This window comes from Tinamus guttatus, unplaced genomic scaffold, assembly GCF_059628265.1.
Source record: "Tinamus guttatus ecotype Peru unplaced genomic scaffold, ASM5962826v1 Tinamus_guttatus_pri_ptg000287l, whole genome shotgun sequence".
NCBI classification, from domain to species: Eukaryota; Metazoa; Chordata; class Aves; order Tinamiformes; family Tinamidae; genus Tinamus; species Tinamus guttatus.
In genome coordinates, this window is record NW_028288821.1 from 3,441,638 (window position 1) to 3,465,631 (window position 23,994).

Consider the following 23,994-nt stretch of genomic DNA (forward strand, 5'->3'; position numbering starts at 1 on the left):
CTTTCACCTACCTCAGGAATGTTAAATGCTTGTGTAGTATAAGGTGTTAGGAGTAGGCTCATGCATCAGTATGAGGGAGTTGGATTTCCTCTTAAACTTGCAGAAACTGTTCAAGTTCAATTGATTGTTATCTTGGATCTAGGTAAAGAAAACAAGCATTGTAGTGGCATATCTTTTAGGGTTTAAGCTGACAGAGAGGATAAAAATGGCTTAGAGAATGAAAGGATCTGTAATTTAACATCCTGTTAGGCAGGGGGTTGTTTTGGCTTTATAGTTCTGATCTGTGGACCAAAAGCCAAAGGACTGTCTCCCTTCTAAAAAGGGGTAACCACCTTCCATGCACTTGGATTTTTATTTTTACAGAACAGGATACCAACCATCAATTCAAGCAGAAGCTAATTTTGGATTAAAGCCCTGGTCAAGCTTCTTGTGTACTTTGAGCCTGTGGTCCATCTGAAAACCTGTATAACTGTCTGCATCTTTGTACATATCCCTCCTGCAATTCTTTCTAGAATAACTATCATGTTTCAGCTTTCAATAGTTTGAGATTATATTCTAGTTAAACATCTTGCATCACTGGAAAGTTTTGTTCTTTACCTACCCCTTTATCTTCCCTTAAAGTAAATAAATAGCATCTGTCTGGACTTTTGGAGGCTGCAGAAGAAGGCCCTTAAAGTGCAGGCCTGCTCCAGCTCTCAGCTTACTGACCAAAATAAAGACAAAAGATGATTTCTTAAACAACTGCACAGAGGTGTCACTAGTCATTTATCTTTATGCAGGGGGGAGGTAAGGGTGAGCACAGGGTGACTAAGCAGCAGCTTTTCCACCAGGGAGAAGTTTGAGAATGGAACAAATCCCCTACTGTATCCACAAGGGAAAAGCCTTAAGAGGGCAGGGATGTAAACATGCCACACTTTAGCAGGGGGTAGGAGGAAGCTTATTTGCTACTATGGTGGTCTCCCTTTATCTCCCCTCACTAAATCCAGAAGTGTTTATTCAGCCTCTGACTACTGTTTCAGGTACCTACTTTATTTTTTTATTTAAATATAACAGTGCTCATAAGAGTGTTTCTTGTTCTTTCATAATGAGACTTAAAATGCAGAAATGCAAAAATCTGTTTATACACTGGGCTATACCCTTAAATCTGGCAAAAGGAACTATTTCACCCTCAGGAGGAGTGGCATACAGCTATTTCCTAGGAAATTAATGGTAAAGCACTACTTAGAGTGAGTAAGTAGAACATGAGAATGGTCCTGCTTGAGGAAAGAGGGGAAAGAGCAAGGGTTTCTTATTTGCTTAACTAAATGCATCTCATCAGGTAACAAACCCAACCTTGGGCTCAAAGCACTCAGCAACTGCTAAAGCCTACGAGTGTACAAATACTATTTTTTATCCCCTTGTAGAGAACAAAAAGCATGAGACACCTCACATGAATTCCTACTCTAAGAGCCAGCAGCAAGTGCTGTTTCCCATCTCTTCAGTGTTAGTTTGGTGTAGTGGTTGCCCTCTAGGAAGTTTGAGTGCTGCAAGTTGCATCTTCCTTTGAAATTTTCAGTTTCTGGTTGTTGGTAACCATGAAATCAAGCTTGAAAAGTAAATATTAATGCCTGTATCATCCAGGTTGGAGCTTTGTGTAGCTGAACAGGCCTCCAAAGGAAATCCTCTGAAGCTGAAGTATGGAAGTAAAGGGTTATGGCTATCACAAAAGGCCTCATTCACAAAAAAACACCCTCAGGCCCACTGTTTGTAAGGCAGCTCTATTTCAGCACCATAACATTTTATTAAACTATACTATCAATCACATTGATGGCAGGGAAAACATTGCTATTAGTGCATATTTTGTGTACTCAGACTGTATTAATGGCCCTCCAGCCCTTGCTGAGGAGAAGGACATCATTTAAACAGAAACCTTCATATCCAAAGAGACAGTAGAAAACTTCTCTACAAAACCAAGGGCAATCAGACAAGAATGAGTTGAAAGAGCTTAAAGGGAAATGTCTCAAGAGGAATTAGTCAGAAATTAAAACAAATAAAAATAAAATTAAAAAAAGAAAAGCCAACATACCTTGATCAGGAGCCAGTCATCAGGAAGCTTGGTAGCTTCCCCATAAGACATGAAGGTGCTGATGAACAGCAGTTTTTAAATAGCATCCACCTGTCCGTGCAACTGCCTGTTCACAAACCCACACAAATATTGTGTACTGCTCCTTCACTTGTGAACCGACTACTGTGATGCACACACTTGAATACAACACCTTGAAGTGTACTACAGTTATAAAAACCAGCTTCATTTTCTAGGACAAACACTAAAAAAGTAGCAGAAATACAGTCTATACAGAAGTAAAAAAAAAAAAAAAAAAAAAAAGTTTCAGACAAACATCAGCTTACACCAGGTTGAATTTAAAAAGTCTTACTTCTAACACCTATACAGCTATCTCTAGTCTCCCCCACCCCTTGCTATGCAATAGGCCATAGCAACAGGTCAAAGCCACTTGCTGGCAGGAACAAGCCAGCCAGGAGCCGTTTCACACAAGCCATCCTCATGAGTGGGTGTCTGCTGCCAGGCCTTCCACAGGGCGGCAAGTTAGAGGCTCATAAGAAATAAGGCTAGTTTCAGTCTTCCTGTGAAGACCCTCATGCTTCAGCAAAGTTTTGATCAGTAGGAAGAGAGTAGGTGCCTGTTCCACCAGTGAAGAGGCCAAGCTCTTGCCAAAAATAAGTTTGTGTTCAAGAGGCGAAGAACTATACAAGTCAGTCCCCAAGGTGATGGGTCTGGTGAGAAGAGGTTTGTTTTAAAATAATGTTCTCATGCCCAGCCAGCTGGGGCTCTGCATCACACAGGTGTTGGGCAGGGCAGCTCTTTGGGTTGTCAGTAACACCCCTCCTTCCAGGAATCGTCAGCTGCTGTCTGACTGGTCTTGGCTGATTGAAGAAATCTGTTTTGAGAGACAGAAGTCACTGAGCACTACAAGAAGCAAAGTTCTCCAGAGTCTATTGCTATCGATACACAGGACTGCTTGCTTAAGGTTTCAGTTTACATCAGGCTTCTACAATATCACTCTTACTTCAATGTCAACATCTGCCTTAGGTGAACTGCTGTACTGTCATCTACAGCCCATGTGCCAGGCAGCCACCAGACACAGCTGCACTTAATTTCTGTGTTTCCTGAAATTGCTGCAGGTCATCCTGCTCTGTTAGCACTATTGTCAGGGGGTTTCCCATGAATAGGTCTGGAGGAATTTTCCTGCAAGTGCCACTAAAAGCATTACAAAAATAATCAGGTAATTGTAGAATACTACTAGACATTAAGAGTTTAAAAAAATCTCAGAGTATTTAACATGCAGATGCTTCAATCTTAGTCTGCAAATGAATAATAATTAAAAAAAGAGTATAAATAATAATTTTTAAAGTACAGTATGGCTTAATAGATTGATACAGCATCAACTTAAACTTTCCTCAACTCAAAAGTTTACACTGAAATTGCATTGAAAAGAGCTTGAGAAAAAAAAAAGTTTCATAGAGGCTATTTTCCAAAAAAGTGGCAGCACTGACCTATGCTAAATTATCTCCTACAACTCCATCATCTAAGACTGGGATCTGAGAGCAAAACTACATTTTTAATCTATAATAATATACATAACTGATTCAACTGAATATTTACTACACATTTTAAAAATCAACCCAAGATGACCATGACTTTATGAAAAATATTTCTAATCCATTGAAATAAGTGCTCAAGTCCACAATGCTTCGTCTCACACGTACCTCTTGGATGGCGGTGCCAGTTTACTCTTGGGCACTGAAGTTCCTCCCACAGATGTTCGTGCTTTAACGGGTGAATTTTTAGCTACAGTGACCATGCTGCTGCCTCTAGTAGCAGAGCTGCTACTGGAAGAGCCCGCGCTGAGCGAAGACGTCTGCGGTTTTCGCACTCCACTGACAGGATTTGTGTAACCACAGGCTTTTACAGGCTGCCTAGGTGTTAAGAGGGAGCTAGTGCATGTCCCCGCTTTCATCGATTGTCGCACCGTTAAAGGAGTCTGCCCAGTGCTGGAGGAATACCTGAGCTTGCTGGGAGCCAGACCTAGAAACAGAAGGACAAAGAAAGCATAACTCACTTGACAATGCTATTTTAAGAACATTTTTTGGATACTGAGCCTTTCCAGGGCCATGGTTTTGGTCACGGAGGTTAAACAGACCAAAGGGAATCGCTAGCAACGGCCCCCACGAGAACAGGTTTTACTGACTTGTTGATGGTTGCTGGATTCTTGAAAGTCGACTGCTTGGCACCTGCAGATCCGATTCCAAGCTCCGACTGCTCCGTACGGACTCCAAAGCCCGGAGGCTCGTTCTAGCCAGGTTGGGCATACTGTGCCGCATCTCCTCTGAAATCAAAAGAAAATTCTCTATTTGCTGCTTCTGGAGCAGTCAAGATGTGTTACAGTTTAGGCTATCCCTGGACAAACATGAGCACTTTCAAGCGCAGAGGTGCATGGGTAACTTCTAAAGTGGCTTTTATTAAATAATGTCTTTGAAACACGTGGTTCAAATTATTTTTATTATCACATGGAAAGCTCCAAGGTCAGCTCACCTTCACTGTTTGCATACTTCAGGCGGTCTTGCATTGTGCCTTGCACGGATCTCCTCGGGGGGCGGATACGAGAGGTAGATGCCCTACTATAATCTGCACCAGAAGAAGGGGACTGACATCGGGGTGAACTGAGTGGAGATGGGGAGTATCTGTGAGCGCTGCGGTACGACAGGGAACAGTCGTAATCGTCCTCATCCTCCAGGCTGTACGTATCAAACTCCTGGTCGCTGTAGGTCCCTCTTCGCAGGGAGTGGAGGGAGGCACTGGAGCTGCGGCGTGACACAGAGGCAGAGCTAGAGGCACAGTCCTGACGCAGACCTGAAGATACAGAGCAACATTGATTTTTATTTGATATTAAAGTGTTAAATAAATTTATTTACCCAGTTTCTACATGAGAAGCAATCAATACTGTTAGCAGATATTCATCTTGGAAGAAAAATCAAGCTAATAGACCCATCTTTAGGTCTATTAGGTCTCAAGACACAGGATACCGTGCATGTATCTCTAAACTAGAACAGCATCATCCCTATAGGTTCTGATTAATTAAAACAGAGAGTTAATATTCAGCTTGACCCAAATTACTCTTGATATTACACAGTCTACAATAGCTGCTTGTCTATTTTGCCAAAAGCTGTGTTAGGTTATTTCAACAGATAGAATTTTTATTTCAAACTGCTGCCATGAAGTGAAAACACAGCTAGCTTTTTAAACGGTGTTTATGATATATCCGCCTGGTTTATTTACAGCTGAGAACCCAAATTATGCCTTAAAGTCCTCTGGCCAACAAAATACAAGGGGCCTCTTACTAATAATTAGCACACTGTTGTGTTTAGCACATTGGTTGAATGGGCTTTTGAGAAAGGTGTCAGTTCTGGAAAAAACACTTCTCAATGAATTTCTTTCATTGCAGGGATAAATAAAACAAACCTCTCCTCCCTTCCTGATACAAATATGAAAAGTTTTCATCATGCTGAAGATGATGCAATCTCTGCAATCTCTTCATACTTCACAAGAAACTTTGTGATGTGACAGAGTTCCTTGACATACTCTGTGAAGTGCTTATAAAGCAAAAGGTATACAAATTTACAAAGAGGAAAAGCTGCTCTTATTTATTCGCTGTAATAAAACTTTTATTCCATTACACTTGAGTAATTGAATAAAAAACCCCAAGATCTTGTGTCTTTTGCTCTTTTTGGTCTTCTGTTTCTATTGTAATATCATCATATTTTGAAACTGTACAAAAGCACAGTATTAAGTGGAAATACAAGTCTTCCAAACAAAGAATGAACTTCATTCTCTATTTCCACTAAATCACATTAATCATTACAGAGACTAGCAGATCCAACTACTTTACTCCACCTTGTGATGTGATTTAGGTAAGGTCCTAACCAAAGTCCACAAAAAGCTTACGAATGATTTAATGGGAACTGGATCAGCTCCCTAAAATACACACATACACAGAAGCAAACAGACATGTTTTAGGATGAGTTAAATTGGCAGAGCTGTCTCTGAGCACTTAACCTCAGATAAGCTTAAGCTACATTTCCAAATCTTACAAGATTTTTCAGCACTCCAAAAAGCTCTTGGCACTCAAAACAACTGGCTGCTTCTGCACAGTTTTTAAAACTCACTTCTCTAGTTGGTTTCTACTACAATTTCAGCCTGTCATGAGGCATAAAGGTTATCAAATTCTCACCCTGGCCATTTGTGGTATGACAAGCAGTCATGCAGTGACCAGGAGGTGGAAGAAAAATAGAGTCTGCTTCAAAAAACGAAAACCTACACCCCAAAACAATTTGTGAGGTTATTTTTTCACCTGGATCAGTTCCCCATGCAGATGCACCCTGCAGTCATGCAGCTGCTCACATGGGCTCAAGCAAGGGGACAACCTGCCTGGTGGCTGTGAGCAGCTGTTGTTTAAGGTGTCACTCCTACGAAACATTTATTCATGAAACTTCACCCCTACTTCAGCATATCTATTTTGGAGAAGAATTATTTTCGAAGGCCAAACAACAGTTATTCTCTGCTTAAAGAAAGGTACATCCAGAGTATTGCACAACTCAAGTGCCAATTTGAGTCTTTAGATTTTTAAAGGAAGCTCTTACAAAAAGTCAATCATTTCAAATGATTTATTAAGTGCTTTTGGTGTTGGGGGAGCAAAGGACAGCAGGTGGAATCCATCTACATGTCTAGAAGTGCAATACAGAGGAAACTGCTGTCACATACTTTCTTCCTGAAGGCGTGCCATAACCTGGACATCCGTCAAGTCCTGCAGTTTATATCCCATCGAGATGGAGTCATCGGATGTACTCAGCTCACTGTCCACTGACGACTGAGAGCTCAGGGCAGAATGCATGCTCAGGTAACCTTGAGGAAGGGAGGGGAAAGGACAGAAAAAGTACTTAGACATCCACATACAAACCAAGAGCAAGCAGCAGAATATTTTCTCCAGTAATAAAAATCAGTGCAGGTGTGAGGTTCAGTGTTCAGATGCAGTTGCTAGAAATAGGAAGTTAGCAATGCTTTAAAAAAGTGCTTTTTGAAGGCGATACACTTACTGAATAATTCTGAACAAGGTTTCTCCAAACTGCCATGGAAATAAAAATACTGACTGCCCTAGACAAAGCACTTAAAAACCACTGCTGAACACCACTTCCAGCTTGTGGTTAGTTTTCCAGCAGGGTGGCTTTAGATGCCTCATCTGAAAAGGCACAAACTTTTTCCAGTTTCAAGATGCTTTGGGGTGGTGCTTTGTGTGGCCAGTAGTGCAGTGTGGTGCAAGGGAGGTGTACGTGTGTGCATTTTACACAAATACACATGAGCTCCAGATCAAGACACTGCAGTCTCAAGATGGAACTATACAGTATAACACAACCCTGTTAGTTTTACATCACATGTCTTTGCTCAACATCATAAGAAAGCAAACATGTTGGTAGGGATAGTACCAGGAGGAAGTGGTATAATAAATAACCTATGAAACATGCCCCCGACCAAAAGGTCAGGGCTAAAGTGCACTGAACTGAGCCACAGCCAGCAATAAAATGCACACGACAACTCTGCTCTGGGAAAAGGACAACATATTTATCTTGTATTAGTTGCTGGTCCCAGTGATCTTATCTTCATCATGCTTCTCTTTTTGGTAACTCCAGAAAAGTTTTCAGCTTATTCTTAAGCCACAAGTGATCAGGGGGACACTCAACCAAATCTTGACTCCTGATCTGTGCTGGTCTTGCTCTGTTGTGACACCTCTGCTGCAGCCTCTCAAGAGGCTCTCAGGATGTAGGGACACAGGCCTTATGGTACAGATACACATTACCCACTTGACTTACTCTATGTGTATAGCTTAAGTTTAGACTTTTACTCATGTTTCTTTTGAACTTTTTGCAGAAGTACAAGCATGGAAAATAGTCTCCATAAAAGAGAAAATGGCGTTAGATAGGAAGACACCAGAAAATTAACAACTATATATAGTTTAAGAAAAACAATACAAAAAAAAAAAAAACACACCCACCCACACCACTCAATGACTGAATTTGAAATTACTCATTAGATGACAGAACATTAGGCTGGGTCAAAAATATTAGAGGCTAAAACACAGAGTGGGGGAAATCCTGACCCATTCTCATACTGTAACAGAACAGTTTGAGTTAGAGCATTACAGCTACAGCAGACTTTCCGTGCATGACCAGTTCTAGAAGTTGCACAGATGCCTCAGGTTTGCACATCAATGAAAGTTTGGTATGAAAATCAGGTCATTATAGATCTAGTTTCAAATCTTGAACAAAAAGACATAAACACGAGCTCATAAAAGAAAACATAAACAAAAACCTGAACAGACAAAGAAAGTATTTTAAGGAGATTATTTAGAGATTTTTTTCCCCCCGAAGAATTCAGCTTGCCAAAATTCAGTTTACATTCATCTCTCCTTCAGTAAAGACAAAAGCATTCATTCATATCTATGTTTAAAAAACAAAACAAAAAAGAACTATACAGAAGGATCCAGAAGGACCTGCAGCACAATTTTTTTAAGATTAATTTAACATCAAGTCTCAAGCCTGCAACTGTTAAAACATGCTTTATGCTTTTAAACATGCAAATTACGATGTAGCAATTTCCGCAATTCCCACAAAAACTAAACCAAAGATGCCTCGTGATAAGCCAAGGGGCAAAGCATTTCTAATAATAAAAGAAAAAACGAATAGTAATTGCATCACGGATAAATGATGCTATTGAAATAGCCCCTTAGGCAGCCACTTAAAAGCAGAGACAGACCTGAGGCCAAAACATTTCAGAGGTTTCACTGTTTCATCTACAAACACATAGAAAAATTCCTGTTAGAAGTCGAAGTTGCTTCTCAGTTAAGAGCACTGACTCCAAATACAGTAAAGTCTGATGAAAAGTTTTTGCCACATCATGCTCGGTTTCTCATGCAGACAATTCAAAGACATGATCTGGAAACTAAACCTTTTGTCTTAAAACACAAGGCTTCTTTTCTTGTCTAGGATTATATTAAAAAAAAATTCAAGCTCTAGAGACAAAAAAAAAGTAACTTCATACAGCTAATTTTCATGTATGATAACATTATTCAAAGAGCAATGTTTTAATGTTTTCCTGTTTTGGCCTCATCATTTGTTTTGTATTCAATGTCACATAAAATTAGTACAATTAAAAAAAATATACAGAGACACAGTGTTACAAAAACAGTAAGTACACTTACAATATTTAGAATGCAAGGAGATATTCTCCCAGGTAACATATCAAACTGAGGTCTTAACTGGGCATATTAAAAGGAGAAAAGCCCATGGGTGACGTTTCTCTCTCGACTTTTCCATATGTCTTACATGAAATGCCCCATTATTAATCCTCCTTGCATTTTAAATACTGGAGAGATTTGCACTGCTCTACTGACATGCCATACCTGAGCTGCCACAGGTTAGTAGTGCTTTGTTAGTCGATTTGAGATGCCCAGGAGAGTTTAGTGCATTGCTACAGGAGCCTGTCTCTGTGTTCAAATTATGTGCACTTGGTGATGCCAGGGGACTGCAATACAGGTTTTTCCATCTACTGGCTAGAAGGAAAAAATACAAGAAAGCCATGGAGGTTAACAGATCACTTCGAAAAAACAAAGAGCACAGGAATAAACAAAGGCATCAGGTCAAACAAGATTAACTATATAATTGGTGAACTTTGAATGAGACTTCTTGATGGTAGCAGTTATGAGACTTATGAATAAGTTTTAACAAACTCAGCTTTTGAGAAGACCTAAATCCCTGAAAGTTTCAGTTCTGGTCTTCAAAGACGACTCTCGTCTTAAGTACCTGTCACTTGCATACCCCATCTTCAAAAAAAAACAAACAAACAAACAAAAAAAAACCACACACACACACCCACCCACCCCCACACAAGAACACCCACACCCACCCACATACCTAAATGGAAATCTAAGTTTAAATATGTATTATTCTGAATTTACCTTTTGAAATATTTATTCCACATACAAACTTGCATATGAGTTAGTGAAACAACCAAAAAGAGGTGCTCAGTGCATTTGTGCTTATATGTATTTATTATATATATATGTAAATATAAAGTAGTTCCAACTGTGGGGCAATGACTGTGTCTATGACCCATGTATATTGAAAGGGCTGCTCACTGCCCAAACTCTTGTGATTTAAAAGCAGTAGCCAACGAAATAGCAATGATTCACCATGGAGGTATCTGTGTGGGCATGGGTTTATAGAAATAATATACAATATTTTAGTTAAAAAGGACTGGTAAAGTAGATATAAAGCCTAGATAAAACCCAAAATCAAAACAGAGTTAATTCAATTAAGAGTCAAATTTTTAAGTGCAGCTGGTGCACTTAACTGAATGTGGTTTCTCAAACCACCGCATTTCTCAAACCACATTCAGTTATGTTAAATCAGGCATTTCAAGGACAAACTCAAAATAAGGCTGATTGCAGGCAGTGCTAAAGGCTTTGTTAGCATGTAAGTTTGAAAAGTAAGCAGCCTCTCTGCCTTCAAATCACTGAGGGAGAATTACTGGTGCAACTGGAATTGTCATTTATGTAGAGACAAAAACTCACCAGCTTAAGACCTATGCAGACTAGCACCTCACTGTTGTGCAGAAGTTGGTTTTTTTCAGCGCTTAAGACCATCAGTGGACTTCAAAATGCCAAAAAGTCACTTTCTCAAACAAACTGCTAACCACAGTATTTGTGCTGAGACTTCCAGGACTCAAAGCAGACCGACAGGGTTGCAACATGCCCTGTCTTAAAGCGTTTTTCATCGCCCAGTTGTTAGAAGAAAGCCACAAGACTAGCCATCCTCCTGCCCAGCTGCAGGGTACAGTACAGCTGTAACAGAGGTAACTTCTAAAATATAGAAAGAGATTCCTTATCCACTTCAATTCTGTCTTACCTTTCAGCAATTCAGCTCAGGACTTGCAAATTTTAAATAGAGGAACCAGGAAGGCATTTGGAAAGGCAAAGGTAGGATATCCACCAGATGGTTTGGCAGATGATGCAGCATGGGTATGTATAAACCTAGCAACCCTCTAGGTTTTATAACAAGATGAGCTATCCATCTATTCTAGCACCTCTTGCAATAGTGCTTCCTTCCATGTGGAAGGCTCACATGGAACTGATCATTTTGTGTTCGGATAAAGGGGGAAGCAAAAGAAAAACATAAGACTGCAGAATACCAAGGTTGCAGTGTGCAACCACTAAAAAGGTTCCATAGCATTTTTCCATTTCAAATAGGTTAACTAAGATTCCTTTTTTGGTGATTAAGTAATACAGCTGAAACAGCTCAAAATAATTGCCATTAGAAACAATAAATACTGGTATTTTTCTTTTCTTTCTAATGCACAGAGAAAGCTGCAATAGTTTCACAAAATTCCCCTCTAGAAAGACATTTTCCCCCTCTCTTTTTGTATTAAAACACTTAAATACATCAATCAATCGTTAAGGGTCTGAAACACTAAAATATAATAAACATATTTTGGACTTTAGGCTCTGAACACATTAAAAACAAACAAACAAGTGATCAATTTGTCATTAGATGTGAAGTACCTCTATTTGTAGGTTTTGTTTTCTTTATTAAAAAAAGGGCAAAACAGTTGCATTTGTTTGGGGTATTACTTGTAATCTGCACTGCTATCTTAAAGTTTGCAAAACCATCTTTTACCTTCAGTAGTTGAAATAATCCACTGTGCCTCAAAAGCAGTGACGTTTTAATATGGTACCAGATGTGGCTTTACAAACATGCACTAAGAAACAACACAGGAAGCTGCAGATATTCTCAAATACTATAAAGTGTAAACTCAGGGTCTCTGCCATTTAATTATTTTTTACTGATGTAAAGTATACTGTTTAAGCTGAAGTGAAAGGCACTCGAAGGAGCAACGCCAGCTTACACACCTTGGTCGAGCCGGTTGATCAGCGTTCGGCAGGCGGCTTCCGTCTCCGGACTGGGATTGTCCAGCACCTGCCGGCACCACTTTAAAGGGGAGCCCGTTTTCTGCTCTCCGGACGATTTTCTTGGAGACACGTACAGCCTTAAAGCAAACATGGAAAGGAGACAGTGTAAAAGCTCATTATCCCAAAGCAGACATCCATGTAAGTAGGATTTCCTAAGCAAACCTAATACTAAATTATTTTTATTATTATTATTTAACTCTTTAATATCACATAAGCCCAGGTGCTAATTACACTGTCATCACTACCAACAGTTAAAACATATCACCTGAACGCACTTCCTTTGAGGAGCTGGTATGCAGAATATGTTTTCAGAAAGCAGTCAATAGTGTGGAGATGATTTTAATTCTGTATCAAACTGATTTTTTTTAAAAAAAGTATTTTAACAGTATTTCTTTCATTACAGAAAATGCACATACACAGTTCTGAATTTCCCACCAGTAACTATATTTCATAATTAACTATTTTTCTCTAGAAAGGTTAAAGAGAATAAAACCACACGCAAAAAGCAACACAAAAAATTTTACTGACACATCCAACATTCACAATTTCCAAGTCATAAGAAACCTACCAATAAATATATACTTTAAAACATATATAAACTGAAATAAATACATATTTTCAAATCTAGGCTTGACAAATTTTAGAAATATTTAAAAGGGAAAAAACAAATCAGCAGTGTATACATATAGAAGTCAATACTGATCTTAATTCTTGAATGTTATTGAGTGAAAAAAAATCTCACATAGTGAATTTCCAACTGCACAGCCTTAAGTTGCATATGTAAGCATGCAGGCTGCAAAAGGATCATCAACACTGTTCCCTTGAACTCATTCAAAGGAATTTGAGAAGGATTTGTCCTCGAGCCGACTTTCATACCTGTGACATGACTTGAAGAGCTGCAGCCATGCAGTTTATCAAAGGGTCTGAGAAAACTATAAACAAACATGGGGGGCGAGGAGGGAAGCAACACAGAGGAAAAGTTTTGAAAACAAATTTTTGACCTTGTTGACAAGGCCATAAGATTCTCCAATTTCTGTGCTCAAAATTCTCAGTGCAAAATCCAGCATTTAAGCATGGAAAATGATCATGAGGATGGTTTTAAAGATTTCAAGGAGTCTGCTTGCACTGCAATTCCTTCCTCCTCCCTCTTCTGTCTTCCAGAAGAATGAACAGCTAATGGTAATAAATTGTTATACTATACAGCAAGACTCAAATCTTTTCTCCCCCAATTACTTGGCCTCATTCAAATTTCTTACCTTTAATTCATAAACAATCCCTACCTCCAAGAAAACTAACACATATCATTAAGATATTTTCAGAATTATACCATAGATTTCTTAAAATAAACAAAACCCCCTCATTTTTAAAATATTTAGGATCATACTATAAAACACTCAGCTTACAGGTATCCTAGCCACAAAAGCCTCAATGTTTGTCCAAGATAAAACATATAGACTGCTACAGTATGTAAAACACTGCCCTTGCATCAAAGTGTCTGTCTAACCTTTTATCCCATCTCCAGTCAAGAGCAGATAGACAGGGATAAGAAATATAAATACATAAATAAAAAACACCTCTTTCAATACATCCAGAAAGGCATCCCACAATTTCACAATTTGGGGCTAGGAGATTTGAATATTGCTTTACGCAGCGGCTCAGCAGGTATTTCCCCCCACCAGTGAATCCATCCAGTTCAAATCTGTATCTACTTTTATAACCCACAGCACCCAACTGCAATGACATGTTGCCACCCAAGGCATTGACATGTTGTATGAAGAAGAACCTCTATCCTCTCGCTTAGAAAGAGTCACTGCTATTTATGGTTGATATTTCCCAGTTCCTGGGGAAGCAATAGGGATGGAAAACGATTATTCTCTCTTGCCCTTTGATGTGCCACTCCTGCCTTTACATGAATTCTGTTGCATCCCAAACCCTGGCCAGACACCTTTTCTTATTCAGAGTGCAGTCACAGAGTCATTTGTCAACAGAAGCTTTTTCATAACAAACTCTACACAGTCACAATAAAATACTCCCAAAACCACTTTGATATTGACAAAAGTGATGAGAAATATGCACACAAATACTTTTGAAAGCACAACATTGTCTATTGCAATGCAATAGAACAGGAAAAGCAAAAATAGGGAGAGAGTGCTCTCTCTCTGGATTTATTTTATAGTTCAGACAAAAAAATAGAAAATAAAAAGCAGCAATATAATAATCAATGAAAAAGGAGGCCAATTTCCTTAGGGCAACTCGTGCTGTTTTTCACATATCTTATGTTAAGAAAGAAAAACCTTGCTCTGCTTAGGGAAGCTCTGGTTATAGCCAGCCCCTTCCCAGTGGTTGCTCATATTCATGCTTCTACCTGGCACTGTATCAGCTGTGAAAGCTGCTGCTCAGGTGACTGCTACAAGCCCATTTCCTCGAGGCACAGGCCAACCTGCTTATGTAGGAGTTGTCTGCACTGTCAGAAAACTCACATTTTTCAGCTAACCAAGACTAACATCAAAAGATGTCCCTTATAACTCCACTAAACACAACTAAATAAGTATGGCTCAGTTTTTTGAGAGCATTTCCAGTCATTTTATAAAAAGAGATGCTTTTAGAGGCACTCTGGTTTGATTTCACATCAGGCTTACTATTTCTCTTGCAGAAAGAGTTTAACATACTTACCAAGCTAACATCTTAAAACACACTAGTGCAACTTATTCTTTTGGAGCCCTACAAACCATCATCTTAGAAATTAAAAATACTAGCCCCACAGATAGAAGTAAACATTTTCCAGACACAATAGCATGGATTAAGTCACTTTTTACTAGTTTCCCCCCCACGCACCCACCCAATTTTGCCCTTCTCCACCCACCTAAGCAAAACTGAGGCAGCAGAAATGTCAACACAGTATCATGTTTCCAGCTTAACCAAAACAAGCCATCCTCATCCCACAGAGGCTTATACGATAAGGTAAATTCACTTGGCTCAGTTTAAGAAAAAAAAGTCTTGGTAGCTTTGTGCTTTAAATAGATTTGTCAGCATAGCTTAATTCAAAAAGCATAGGAGAAAATATGCACAGACATATCCTTAAACATGCATAAAAACTGAAGTTTATGCATAAGCATAAGTATTTCTTGGTTTAACAAATAGCTGATAGTCGAGTAGGTTTTATCTTGTATTTTGTTCCTCCAAGCCTTCAGTTGGGTGTGAAGGAAGCTTTATTTATGTGGCAAAAGGTTACGCTTTACATATATTTGTGTCAAAATTCCTATGATTATTAAGAAGTTCTTTAGAAAGTTACAAGGCCTAATGCAAAATTCAGAGAGTAAATGTTTGGGTGCATATTCTCAACCTAATATATTGGGTATTTCCTATGAACTCGTTAAATAGGATTGAGGCTTTTTTAGTTTCTGTTAGGTAACTACAAAAAGCATACTAAAACATTACATTTCTGCTTACTATTATTTGTGTTCCTTTTCCCCATATAAAGCATTTTGAGAAAGGCACTCCTGGTAAGAGGCAAGTAGTGGTAGCTGTACAGTAAGTGCAAAATGGGATTATTCCTTCATCAAGAATGTAGGCTACTCTACTCAAAAATAAATTTATGGGTTTTTTTGCTTGTTTGTTTTGGTGGTTTATTCCAACATTCATGTATATTTTAAAGCCAGAACCATCCTCTAGAGACAGTATTTTTCTTTTGGGCATCAGTGTTTAATTTTTAAAGTACAGCATGGCCACAGAGTCACCAAGGCAGACCTTGTATTTGACATACTCTTCCATGAGGAACTTACTCTAAGAGGAGTAGTTACATACTTGCCAAAAGAATCTTAAAAAGACTCTGCACATGATTTTGCTTTCCCCCCCCCCTCAAAAAAAAAAAAAAAACAGAATATATATAAAAGCTAATTTGAAGAGTCATGTTAATGTGTTGGCCTTTTTGCCAAAGGAATCTAGACTTCTTTCCACAAAGATGTTCCTTGAGCAGTAACAGTAGAAATAGGAGTAGAAACTTCCATTAAATCAATGTGAACACCTGTAGTTATTTAAGGCAAGGGGAAGAGAAGGGATGGAGGAGGAGAAGTATTCATTCCACCAACATAAGTTAAAGGAGACGCAATAACACAATAAGAAGGACAAAAGTTTAATAGTCTCTTCAATTTTTGCCCTATCTGCCTAAATTTCTTCCAACGCGAAATTCCTAAAACCACTTTATATTGCAGAGAGGGCTGGAATTTAACACATTTCATCACAATTCCAAGCCTAATTCTCTCTCTCAAGTATTAGCAGGAAACATAATGACAGATGACAAAACGCCCAGCAAATCACACAGGTGCGTGGAACAAAACAACTAATGCAAATCAGCACACAATGAATAAAGGCCTCATCTCACAGAGCAGCACAGCTGAATTCTCCTGAGCTCCCCGCATGCAGGAATGACAAACACTAAGGAAGACAAACAAGATACACTTGCTGTGGAGTTATCTTGACTGTTCCCTTCTATTAAATAACAGTTTTAACTCCTAAGCTGCTTGGAGAAGAGTGCTTTGAAGTGTAACATAGCAGAGCTGACTACATGAGGGCGAGAACTGGTAACATCTAAATTAAGACATTCTCATCGAGTTTGACAGCACCGAGAGGCAACTTTCACTTGGGCCAATTGTGTCACGCACATTTACAAACGTGAAAAGCTATTTGAGAAAGTAACAGGAAAATAAGTCAAGGCACAGACACCAAAGAAGTACAGAATTCGGTGCCACATGGGATGTAGTAATTCATACTTCAGGTGAGTTCTGTCAATGAAATGCTATATTCAAAGACACACCACACACTCGAGAAAAAAAAAAAAAGCGAACTAAATGCTGAAGCAAAGGGAAGAAGCATCATCACTGCAGGCAGGAAAGAAATGAAGACTGTAGCTGCATCTGCAGAGAATAACAACAAATCCGCTGATCCACTCGCTCTGTGCTTCAACCCTGGCCCTCCTTAAAGGAAGGAATTTTTGCTATTGCTACTTCAGCTAAAGTAACAAAAATCCTTACAGTAGATTTAACAGGGATTTCAACCCTACCAAGACACACAGGCATCAGCACAGTAGTACAGTAGAATTTGTCTTAGAGTTTGGAAGCTTTTTTAAAAATAGAAAAGTGATATAAAAACATAGAGAGAACATTAAGATTGGGGGAAAATAAACAAATTAAACTCCCACACTCCCAAATGAACATACCCACCTTATTAAATTTGACCATAAATCTACATAGCACTAGATTTTGAAGTTTTGTTAAAAAAAAAAAAAAAAAAATCAAGAACACACACATAGAATCCCTGATTTTCTGGCTATTGTCAGATGTATTCTGATGATGAGGATTTAGTAATTTGGCAACCAGCTGAGGCAGATATTACTGATGTTATGTAGATTTTCAAATTTGCCTGAGGAGCTGCAGGACAAGAAATCATCATAGAAATGACTTCTTATTTTACCAGGTTTATTTAACAAGAGGAAAAATAAAACATATTGAAGTAACATAAAATGACCATAATTAATTTTTGTAGTAGTACTGGCACTTGTGCTCACAACCTTTTGTAATACCATCTTTATTTTATATTTTGGGGGCATCTATCATCCCTTTTTTTTTTTTTTTTTTTTTTTTCCTATCTGTTTTAACCCATTGCCCCAGAGCAACTAAATTTGCCAAAGGTGACAGATCTCAAAGCAAAAAGATCCTACAGGGTCTAATGAAAGAGACACTTGGCAAAGGAGAGCAACTTTACTGGCAGCCAGTTCAAGGAAAGGTTAATAAACAGCTTCTGAGCACAGAGTCTCTCCTGATCGCGTTTGACAGGATCCCCTGCCCCTGTAAAACCCAAGCTGTGCCTGGTTTTGTCACCAGGGCAGCACAGTCCAGAGAACCTTTCTTATGTCACAGACCACAGAAGCATGGACACAAAGTAGTTGTTGCAAAGACAGAGGAATAACACAATCTAGCTTCCAAAGTCAATTCACTAAATGGGAAATCTGATCAAAATACTATTCAAGTATACTAAACAGTTTAAATGATCAAATTTGACTCAGTATTCCACAGAAAGCCTGCTAAGAAGAGAAGACTATCAGAGGAAGTTAAACATCAAAGTCGTCCCTTGTACCATCTGTAGTCAGGAAAAAATAAAGCTTTCCTGGAATGTGACTGAACTTTTTGAGTGCCACCACTACCACCTCCCCCAAAGACCTATTAGAAGAAACTCAGTTTTGAAGAACACTTTTAAATTTACGCGTTTTTTCCAATAGGAATTAATACCAAAATAACATAGATAAAATCTCCCCTCATTTTGTCATCTGAAAATGATAAAAACTTTAAAAAAAAAAAAAAAAAAACTTTAACTCATACCAAAACTAGTATTACTACATTACTGAGCTCCACATTCCATTAACAAAAACTCTTTGCTGGTAAGAGCTAATGAAGTTTTAGACTTTAAGACTTCCTTTATATTGAGCAACTTGTAGGAGGACTATATCTTCAGTAAACCATCACCTAACTCCCATCTGCATAAATGTGGAACAGTTTGAAGAGCCCTGAAGCTGTCAAGTCTCAAAACGAGGAATGATGTGCAAAATCCCAAATCACAGCTATTGCATGAGATCAAATTAGCTTCAAATTTTAACAAGTTTTGAAAGTGCAAGGGAAATTAATTATAAGTTAAATTAATTTATAAAACAAGTTCTAAGCAAGGCTGCTGGTGAGCTACAGAGCCCTACAAGGTAAAGTCTGTTATGGATTACATCACTGACCCGTTTCAGATGATGTCCCTGAACAAAAGGGCAGCTTAAATTATAGAAACAGGCCTCAGGAAACAGAACTGGATTTTCCTCTTAAGTAACAGCAAAAGACAGAAATTCAAGATGGAAGAGAGCAAAAAGGTGATTGAAAATAAGAATCTTCACAAAGTGAATTTTTATGTACAATATGTGGAGTTCATGCACAAAACTTTAAAACTCAATTTTTCCTTCTGTGTGCATTATAAACTATCAGGAAAGGTACATTTTCTGTGCTTACTACAGTAGCTTCAGGAAGTAAGTACAGTAGGAGGAGCCTTACAGTTAAACTGGTTGAGAGCAAAAAGCCTTTCTGTGTTGATTTTATGGCACAGTGATCTTCAAAGTAAGAAGAGTCAGTAACAAGAAATTGCATTCTTGCTGTTAAGATGAAAGCGCTGTGCTGCAACCACTTTAAGATTATTGCAATAATTACATTCAAACACAGGAATCCACAACTGTATCAGCAATCATAGGCTCTACGTTTTACTAAAGTTTTGAAATACCTACCAGCTATCTTCTTCTTCATTACAATTTTCCAGTTCTAACACTTTTACTTCATCCAGAGCTGTGTTATTCAAAAAGTTTTCAAGATCTCCACATTTACCATTTGGATTTTGTTTGTTTACTTTAACCGAGGAGTCCAGACCTGCAATGACCAGATTTCCCGCCAACTCTGTGCTATTACTTGTATCCGTATGTAAAGAACATCTAGAATTATCATCAGTCTTCATTTCTGCTTTATATGTATTAGAAGAGAGTTCCTCAATAGCACTGTTACGACTATACTTGAGTTGAGCATCCATGTCCTTTTTTAAGCAATTGTTCTCTCCCTCCTCCTTTCTTATTTTGCTTAGTTTGTTCTGCAGATCTGCCATTATTTGCAATTCTTGCCTCTCCGCCATAGTATTGATGCTGTTATTAATTTCCATCCCATTAAGGCCAGAGTCATGGTTATCCACGGCAGCGCGGATCTCGCTTGCCACACTCGTCCCAAGCACACTCCTGCGGCTCCTGGTCCTCAAGTGCTGATTCTGGATCTCAAGCCTCCTCACAAGCTCCTGCAGCTTCCTCACCTCCTCCAGTTCTGGGCCAGCCTCATCAGCCGGCGCTTCTGTGTCGGGGCCCATGGCAGAATTTGCTGTCGTGTCTTGTCCTAAGCCGGGCTCCAGGGCATGGTCCTGCTGTATGACTGGGGCGCTTCCAGGAACTACCATCATCCAAAACGCACAGTTTCACTGCAAGAAAAGAGAAATATGTAAGTGTATATAATTTAAAATATATACATATACACTTCCTAAAGATGCACTATTTTAAACAAATTGGACTTGAAATATCAACTAAAAAAGACCTGACTTTTATAAGCATAAACCAAATAAACTAGAATATACAGTGACTGAAGTTAATCAAAACCAACTGAAAAAAGACAAAAAAAATATAAACCCTTATAAAAATATTTATATGAAACTTTAATGACTTGGATGTGAAACTATTATGCCAGAAATTTAACTGAATAAAAGGAAGCTGATTTAACCCTGCACGATAGTTTAGCTTCCATCCGTAAACACGTGAAACACATGAGAAAGCTCTGATTGAGCATAGTCAGGAACCATAATTAGCAAGCGGTGACGTCAGACAACGACAGCGTTAAGAAAGTGGTAAAAAAACACCCTTTGTTCGTTAGTAGGTTTATCCTGGAGGAGCACAAAAAGACCTTGAAAGCATTTCTACATCAACTTCTACCAAAGTCTGTTTAAATGACAGTAAAATGCCCAAGAATAGGAACTTCTGTTACTATGATATATTAAAATAAGCAAAACTAGTGTTTTTATTTTTTATAACAATTGGGGAAAAAAATTGAGACAAGCTCTCCAACACAAACACCGGAAGAGGAGAAATACAAAGAACCAAACCACACCATGGATTGCAGATTCCAGTAATGAAGCCCTCTCCCATCCTCTGGTTTCTTTATCTTGTGGTTGAGTTGATCAGAGAAGGGCACATAGAGAACCACCAAGCAGCTTGAAACCGCCTATGCATTTGGATACCACAAAGTAATACTAGTGCATAAGTGCACGTTCCTTATCGCTACCTTAACTACCTATTTCCTGGACACCACTAAGTCTTCCCTCCTCTTCAAAGCCTCTCCACCAGCGGAAGAGGAAGCCACAGGAGCGACCGGTGGCACCAAGCGAGCAAGGTGCAGGCCTCCTCCTCGGCTCCTTCCACCGCTTCGCTGCTCCGACCCAACGCGTTGCCTGGGACACCCTCCTGTGCGGGTTTATCCCCGTCACCCATGGGGGCAACGGAGCCAAACACACGCGCGGAGGCCTACGAGCACAAGCGACTTTGGGGTGCTTTGAGTGGCTTTGGTGGCTCCTTTGGTGGCCTAAGGTGGATCCAACGAAGCTGTGGCGATTTGGGGAAAGAAACTGAGGTTGTAAATGCCACTTCAGGGAGCAGAACACAGGCATCGTGCCCACAGGCCTCAAATGGCTCTTGCTCAGGAGGCTCCAAGGAGGCTCCACCGGGGTCACTCCTGCCCAAGCTCCATACAAAGGCTGGAGGGGGGAGCCGTGGGCTCTGCTGCCGGGCAAGCAGCTTCCCGGAGCCTGGAGGACGGCACAACCTTGTTTTCCTTTGCTGGCGGAGGGCAGGAGAGGGGGAAACAGGTAGATGAAAATCGTTTTTTAAAAAAAAATAAATAAATAACCACCAGAGTGACAAAGCGGCTGCGATGCCCGCAGGGCAAAGCCCTCCCGGAGCGGCGCCCGGCTCGCCCCGCGCCCGAGGACATCCGGGCGCCGCGGCCCGGGGACGGGCAGACCCCCTCCCCTCCCTGCGCCGCCGTTACCGGGAGCCCCCCCATCCCGGCGAGGAGGCCGGGGCAGCACCGGGCGCGGCCCCCCACGGCCGGGGGGCGCTGGGGGGCTGCCCGGTCCCCACCGAGCCGAGGGCTGCGGCTCCCTCCCCGCTTCGCTCAGTACCTGCAGCCGCCGCTGGCGGATCAGCACCGCCCGCGCTGCCGCCGCCGCCGCCTCCCGCCGCCTTTCTCCGGCCGGGGCGGGGGAGGGGGCGGCCGCCGCCGCGCGCGCGTTCGAGCCCCGCCCCGCGGCCGTTAGCGTGAGGGGCGGGGGCTGCGGCGGGGCCTGAGGCGCGGGGGAGGCGGCGGTGGCGGCGCGGGGCTCCGCGGTGCCTCCCGGTGTCCCCCGGTGCCCGCGGGGACGCAGCTGGGCCGGGGGCGGCGCCGCCTCGGAGCGCGGTTCGGCGGGAGACAATGAGGGCGGCGCCCGGTGTCCCCCGGGCGCCCGGGGCTGCGCTGCCCTTGGAGGGAGCAGCGCTATGGACTGCACCTTTTTGTGTTTTTAACATTGCCGTTTGTCTCCAAAACCCTGGGTTTTGCACCAAAGCAGCAGCGCGACCCCTTCCCACTCCCAAGCCCACAGTCACTTCTGCTCAGGCCCCGCTGACAGGCCCACAGCAGCCGAGCTTGGGTCAGCTGTTCTGAGTGAGCTTCAGAGAGGCAATAAAACGTATATGGTGCCTTATTTTTGTCCCCAGGGAAATGGGGTCTCTCCAGCGCACATGGAGAATCTGCAGGAGAGAGCCAGTAGCAGCAGAACATGCGCCTCTTAGATGACTCTCATTTCTTCTCTGGAGGGGGAGTCTGGCTGCTCTGGAAACTTCAGTGATAGACAAAAGCAAGCTAAAAGCTTGTAATTATTTTTTAAAATAGTTGCAGGGGTGACACGTGGCTTTTTGGTGGAAAAAAAAACCGAGGGCACTGAACCTTGACCCTGCGCTGCCACGCGGGCTGGGTGGCAGTTTGCAGCAGCCCAGGTCTAGAGGAAGGGACAGGCAGCACCCCTGAGAGCAGCCTGGGAGACAGGAAAAGCCAACACACCTGTGTCTTGGGGCAGGTTTTGCCCACACATAGGGCAAACACAGGGCCTTGTTTTTGCTTCTGCTGGAGACCCCCTTGCTCTCCAAAATAGTGTCCAAGCCTCCCTTTTTCCCAGGTGGTTGCCAGGTTTTTAAAGCAAACAGCATTAAACTGCGTGAAGACCCTCAGCTCAGACCTTTGCTTAGCAAGTTACAGTCCACCACCTCCTTTCCCATGGGTGCCTTCCCTCCTGATCCTCTGTAAGGCAAGCAGTGACTTTACTGACAGTCATGGTCACTGTGGGGCCACTGCGGTGCAAAACTTCACACAGTCGGGCAGACCAAAGGGATCCTGTAATGGGAATATGTTATGCGATGACACAGCCAAGTGGGTCACACATGAGCATTTATTAGAGCTGTACCCTCAAGGTTAAACAACTGCTACAGGAAAATGCAGTGCCGAAGAGATACAGTGCAAAATGTACAATGGACCAAGCCCTTTCCCCACAAGGCCACGCACCCATGAGGAACTCTGTAATCAGTGAAAATGTTATTTCTGCAGATTCTCTTCTCCAAGTGCGTCTGTAACAATGTACCCATCTGTTCTGGCATTTTAAGCAATTCCCTTTCGACCGTGGCATAAGGTGGCTGGTGACAGCTTCCATACCCGTCCTTCCCGGCCACAGGTACAGGCAGGAACCGCAGACCAAGGTTTTCAGAAATGAGCAGCAGTTTTGGGAGATTCAACACGAGATGCTTGTGAGCCTCTTCTGCTCAAAAACATCTCAACTTAAGAACTTAAAATTGTAGACAGTGAAAAGCAGTAGTCATTTCTGAAATTGTGGCTTTGCGATTACTGCCATGGGCTTCTCCAACGTGCTTTCATACGTGGCTTCACAGCAGCAGTTGGTCCCTGGCTGTACTAAGCATGCTCGAAATGGAGCTGCCCCTTTTAACACTGACCTGGCTTTCAAGTTTCCACCTAAAAAGCTGTCCAGTGGTAAAGCTGTTACCGATTCAAACGGAGTTCCCCTCATGGAGTGCTTCTAAGGTCATGCCTGTAATTCGGTTAAATAACTGGTACAGTGGCCTAAAAAAAGCTAAGCAGCACTGTGCTGTAGAAACACTAACTTGCTAAGCTTTTGCATGCATGCCAGCTTCCATCGCTAAGAGCAGAAAGAATTCTCTATTCTCTCATGGCTAACAATAGTCTGCATTAGAGCTTTTGCCATCACCCAT

The 23,994-nt window shown here is 41.1% G+C and overlaps 1 protein-coding gene across 2 annotated transcripts; it reads right to left on the reverse strand.

The window, feature by feature from the left end:
• Positions 1-1,741: 1,741 nt before the first annotated feature.
• Positions 1,742-20,108, reverse strand: LOC104574259 (SLAIN motif-containing protein-like). Of its 2 annotated transcripts, XM_088527520.1 has the most exons (8): positions 19,384-20,108; positions 12,015-12,151; positions 9,510-9,659; positions 6,818-6,958; positions 4,592-4,909; positions 4,248-4,385; positions 3,766-4,084; positions 1,742-2,936 (listed from the first exon to the last, which is right to left on the reverse strand). In XM_088527520.1, exons 1-8 carry the CDS (start codon positions 20,091-20,093, stop codon positions 2,870-2,872), a joined length of 1,980 nt encoding a protein of 659 aa, XP_088383646.1. In that variant the 5' UTR covers positions 20,094-20,108; the 3' UTR covers positions 1,742-2,869. The 2 variants fall into 2 exon arrangements, with proteins under 2 accessions (XP_088383646.1, XP_088383647.1); XM_088527521.1 differs by lacking the exon at positions 9,510-9,659.
• Between the last annotated feature and the right edge of the window lie 3,886 nt (positions 20,109-23,994).